The 6,000-nt window shown below is 39.2% G+C and overlaps 1 protein-coding gene across 1 annotated transcript in view; it reads right to left on the bottom strand.

The window, feature by feature from the left end:
- Nucleotides 1–2,212: 2,212 nt before the first annotated feature.
- LOC108404328 (serine/threonine-protein kinase TAO1-like) overlaps nt 2,213–6,000 on the bottom strand; it is a 55,031-nt gene continuing 51,243 nt past the window's right edge. The window contains 2 exon segments of the mRNA XM_073235130.1: nt 2,213–2,972; nt 2,975–3,235. Of these exon segments, the coding sequence (XP_073091231.1) occupies nt 2,787–2,972; nt 2,975–3,235 (447 nt within the window). The 3' untranslated portion in view covers nt 2,213–2,786.

Here is a 6,000-nt window from a genome sequence, read left to right as displayed (position 1 = left end):
TACCTAAGGCTGCTAAGTGATAACTTAACTCTCTCAAAGATTTAGTATTTTATGTACTTATACATAGGTTTCCAGGGTGGCTTGGCCAAAGATGGCAGTATGAAAAACAAATCACCAGATCTTTACTTTGAGATTTGTCATCTCTCTTTTGAGTGGATATCCTTTCTAAGACTTGAGTACTGTTAGAAAAGAGGGACTGACACAGGAAGTGTCATCTTGGATTATATATAAATAACCTCAAAACCACCCGAGTCAGAAGCTCCTCTGTACTCATCTTCCACCCAGACCACAAGATCCTTTGTCAATCACTCTTAGTAATAATGCCAAGATCTTTCTCCCTAGAAATGAACTTCAGCATGAATCCTCTCCCTGTTTAAAGAAGCAGATATACTTGGTCACTTTGGTAGAACTTGGTAACAATGCCAATGAGTACCAGTGATTCTACAGCCAAGCCACAAAGGACAGCATCAGAAACTGCCTTCACTAGTTTGCAGAGATAAGATTGAGAAGTTGCACCTATCTGGGTGCCCGGAGATGGAATGAATGCCTCAGGAGGCAGTTTAAGTGCCACATCATTGGTGGGATATGCAACCTGAGCCACTTGGCACAGATCATGGAAGGACAAGTATGGGGAAATAAGGTGGCCTAGATTAGATGTAAGGTCTCTTCTCATCTGAGAGCCAGTGAACTGAAATAATGCTATTGAGCTCAGTGGGTTTAAAATTGTCTGGTTGGTTTACGGGCTTGAAGATCAGATCACAGACCTCATCCAGATCCTGGGAGTTGGGAGATGACATAAAGATTTTAATTAAAATAACTCTGCTAGAGTGACCAGAGGATGTTTTTAAAATAGCCAATAATCATGCTCTAAAGTGTCCAGGAAGCGCTAAAAGTTTGAAGGAAAAGTGGAATTTCATGAAAACAAACAATAAAAGACACCAACGCATCAAAAATAAACATCTCTAGCCTGTCAGCCATCCTGTGTAATCAGAGTACCTTGCCTAGTGTTTATCACTAGGGTGGCTGAACAAAAATCTCTCTCCAACTCGTTTGCCTCTGAATAATATATAAATTAGTTTCCTTGCAATGATGGCATGTCATTATTTTTTGAATGTCCAGAAAGAGATGTTCTGTCTGTCCTCTGAAGCTCTTCGTGTGCTGAGCCATGCTCGCCCGCCTGTGGAGCTGGCAGAGCCCCCCTGTCCACCCTCCGTCCTCTAGGTGCTGCCTCTGTAGATCTAGCCTCTGTGCCCAACATTAACCAGTAGCGGCTCTGTTTAATCAACAACCTGGCCTCCTGCTCCGGGCTAATAACTTGCCAGCAAGCTCAAAATTCCCTGATTATCAATGGTACCTACGTAGAGATATTTTCCAGAGGGCAATTAGTAACCTGTGTGGGGGACAGAGCACTGAGGTAGTTTGGAGATGTGGCTTCTAGTTTCTAATTCATCTGACTCATGACCTTGGAAAAGTTATTTCATGTGTATGTCTCACTAGTTTGCAGAGAAAAAATTGAGAAGTTGTACCTATCTGGGTGCCCTATGAAAAGACTGGGACTGTGAATAGACCTTAATTTGGTCTGTTAGAATATAATGAAACATTCAAAGCAGCTAGATCCTGTTCTCTGAGTCTATTAAAGACCTCTATGATGAAATGGCATCTACTTTCTGATCCGAATCTATTCTCCACTTCTCACAAAGGCAGAAGTCCCAGTTATTAATTCCATTGCAAAGTTGGGAAGGGCCTGGAAAATGGGCATCTGAGGTTCTCAGGCTGGGCCCTGGGCTGCCCACTGTACACTCCCCACACACAGACACACACACTCTGAGAACCATAAGATGGCTGATGAGTCTCACACTGGTTCATTTGTTCCAGCCAGAAACCACCTGTTTTCCTATTTCTTTTGAATCATGGTCAGAGAAGCTGTGGTTAAGATCTCAACTAGTAATGATGGGTCTGAAGATGAGGACCCAGATCAGTGCTGTGAAGCAATTCCCACAAAACTTGTGACACCCTGAAGCACCTCCAACTCACCATGCCTCAAAGAAGGCATAATTGAATGGACCAAAAAAAAAAAATCACTGACAAACTTGCAGCATTGAGAAAAAGAATTAGGTTGTCTTCTCTCTGAAAAAGTCAATGCAACCCTTTAATGTTCATGGATTTCTACATTTTTTTCTACTTCAAATGAGGCCAATTTAATAAACAAAAGTCCGACAAAATACATTTATTTAATAAACAAAGTACATTGGTGAGGGGATACAGGTGTTTCCATAATAACCTGCTTAAGCATATGCTGCCTGCTGTGAGTGGCTCATAAGAACCTGGGTGGGGTATATGGAGAAAGGCTTTAGATCTTTTCACAAACTTCTTAGGATAGAGTTGCCCAAAGGTGATGATGACTCAAGCCACTGCTGAATTCGGTTTTTGCAGTTTTCAGAAAATACCCTATCTAACCAGTTTCTTTTTCCTACATGCATTATGTGTGTGTGTGTGTGTGTGTGTGTGTGTGTGTGTGCGCGCGCTTGCATATTTGATAAATACACATACACACCAATTCCCCTTTTCATAAAATTTCCCCAAGTCAAAAACAAAAAACACAAAACCCAACAGCTAAATACTATGACATCCCAATTAGTAAACACAAAACAAAACGCTTTACAAAAATGAATAAAATATACCATATGCACTCAGTTTCCACACGATAGTACCCAAGTGAGGAGGCTGCTGGGATGATGTCTGTAGTGGCAGCCAGCTCAGCGGAACTGCCATTCTCAGTTATTAAGTTACGTGTAAGACACGTGTGACCCACTGGATATTTGTGAAGTGACGCTCGTGCTTCTGCTCATGCCCTGTTCAGTCCGTCCCCCGGCAGCTGTCCACCTCAGAGCCTGAGGGCCATTGCCAACTCCCATACTGCTACCTCGGGGTACCCAATGCATTGGCGCGGAATGGTGACCTCCATGACTGGGGACCCACCTTGCACTGGATGGCTGCAGGCTTGTGGTGGGCCACCTATGGGAGGCCCCGAGTGAGGTCCTGGACCCCCAGTTGGATTGTGAGGCCAATCAGAAGCTCTGGAGGAGCTGTGGCTGAATGTGTCAGGGGCAAGGTTACTAAAACCTAGTCTTTCGCTTTCAGACTTGAAAGCTTTCATTTGTATTGCTCGACGCTCCAGCAGGCTCTGTATTCGTTCCGTAGATTCATCCTGAAACGTCAGTACCTCCTCTTCTATCTGTTGTGGTTTGGGGGGGAGAAGCAAAAAGAAAGCTCATTTACTTAAAAAAATCTATAAGCTACAGAAGCAATAATTATTGTGGTTTAAAGTGAATCATAAAATGTCCACTCAGGCTATTTTAAAGGATGTACATTTAAAAATCAAAGAGATGTACTGTAGGGATCATATATAACATATTGCTAAAATGTATAAAATCAAGTTCTTAAAAGCAAAGGTAATAACCTCTATTAAAATAATAAATCAAGGCAATTATCATCAATGGCTACTAAATCCATTAGGTAAAAAGAATGAAAAAGAAAATGTGTAAGGAGATTCTAGCCTTATTAGACATACCGTTAATGTCACTCTAATAAAATAAATATGGTATTGGTGTAGGAACCAGCAATTAGTAAAACAGAAACAGAATGAAGTTTGTAGGTTTTTAATGCAGGACAAAAGCACTAATTAATTTAATGGGAAAAACAACACAGGCACAAGTGGCCAACCACCTGGAAGAAAATAAAAATGGAACCTCATCTGATACCATATTCCACACAGATCAGAGCATTAAGTGATTAAGAGTGTAAGTGAATGCACTGAACAAACAAAAACTATAAAGTTTCCATTAGAAAGTTAGGACACTCTATGTACTTAGAAATTAGTGGTTGGGTAGCCATCACAATAAGTTCTGGACAACTCACAGGCTTACAAATACATATAGCTGACTATAAATTTTTTTTAATGTGAAAAAATACATAATAAAGTCAACGACAATGGGAAGAAGTTGATGGAGAACTTGTTAATGAATGAGAATACCTGAACCCACTCATCAAGTATCACTTCAAAGTGGGACAACTAGACATTATATAGCTTTTGATGTGTTGCAAAAGGAAGTGTAACACAGTAACCCTTATGAAAATTCCTCACAAAAATTTTTAAAAGGAAAAAATTTTTTAATATAATCATGCCCCTAGATCTAATTACCAGTTTACAGGAAATATAATGTAAACAGGAATGCATTAAATGACACCATGAGGTTAGAATCAATCAGCCAAATCCAAAGGTGAGAATTCCTACAAAGCAAATGACCCAGTCCACAATAATACAAGAAAGGGCAGGGGAGACCAAAAGGCTTAAAAGACAATCAAATGCAATGTCTAGACTGTGTTTGGGCCCCAGTCTAAATAAACCAAGAAGACATTTTTTAGATACAAAGGGAAATTTAAGTATGGACTGAGTATTAGGTAATCTTAAACATTTATTATAATTTTGTTAGTTAACACAATGGAATTATGACTATGTTAAAGTAAAAGAGTCCTTATTTCCTTATCTGTGTTTGGAGTGAAATGATTCTATGCTGGGATTCACTTTAAAATATTCCAGATACTCTGCCCCATATTCTGCTCCCCTAAAAAGCTGCATGTGGAGTGGGGAAACAGATGAAATATTAGCAAGATACTGGTAACTGTTGAAGTTGGGTAATGAGTATTTGGGGACTTCATTGTACTACTTCTTAATAATTTCACTAATATTTTTGTGTATGTTTGAAAATTTCCATGATACAAAGTTTTATAAAAATAGGAAATAAAGAGTATTTGTAAATAAATATTCAATTAGGTTTCAAGATATTTGAGGACTTAAACCAATAGTCATTCTCTACAGAAATCTAGCTCAACAGATATGTTTAATTTTTTATGTATTTTTTTTACTTATCTTATGAAGGTTTCACATGAGCAACATTGTGGTTACAACATTCACCCATATTATCAAGTCCCCTCTTATATGTCATTTTTTAAAGTGCCCTTTAAAGAAAACACAATTTAGCATGGAAATACATGCAAATAAAAAACTACCACATAATATGATCAGATATAATAACAGATCTATAAAGTGAAGCAGAAATACAAAGGGATGGAGTAATTCACTCTATAGGGGAAGAAGAGTGAAGGATTGACATCCAAAATATATAAAGAGTTCACATACCTCAACAAACAAAAGGCAAATAATACAATTAAAAAATAGGCACAGGATCTGAGCAGACAGTTCTCCAAAGAAGAAATTCAGATGGCCAACAGGAACATGAAAAGATGCTCCACATCGCTAGTCATCAGAGAAATGCAAATTAAAACCACAATGAGATATCACCTCACACCAGTAAGGATGGCCACCATCCAAAAGACAAACAGCAACAAATGTTGGTGAGGTTGTGGAGAAAGGGGAACCCTCCTACACTGCTAGTGGGAATGTAAATTAGTTCAACCATTGTGGAAAGCAGTATGGAGGTTCCTCGAAATGCTTAAAATAGAAATACCATTTGACCCAGGAATTCCACTCCTAGGAATTTACCCTAAGAATGCAGCACTCCAGTTTGAAAAAGACAGATGCACCCCTATGTTTATTGCAGCACTATTTACAATAGCCAAGAAATGGAAGCAACCTAAGAGTCCATCCGTAGATGAATGTATAAAGAAGATGTGGTACATATACACAATGGAATATTATTCAGCCATTAGAAGAAAACAAATCCTACCGTTTGCAGCAACATGGATGGAGCTAGAGGGTATTATGCTCAGTGAAAAAAGCCAGGCAGAGAAAGACAAGTACCAAATGATTTCACTCATATGTGGAGTATAAGAACAAAAAAAAACTGAAGGAATAAAACAGCAGCAGAATCACAGAACCCACGAATGGACTAACAGTTACCAAAGGGAAAGGGACTGGGGAGGATGGGTGGGAATGGAGGGGTAAGGGCGGGGAAAAGAAAGGGAGCATTCCAATTAGCA

The sequence above is a fragment of the Manis javanica genome, chromosome 4 (assembly GCF_040802235.1).
Source record: "Manis javanica isolate MJ-LG chromosome 4, MJ_LKY, whole genome shotgun sequence".
Lineage (NCBI taxonomy): Eukaryota > Metazoa > Chordata > Mammalia > Pholidota > Manidae > Manis > Manis javanica.
This window is presented reverse-complemented; position numbering and strand designations above follow the sequence as displayed.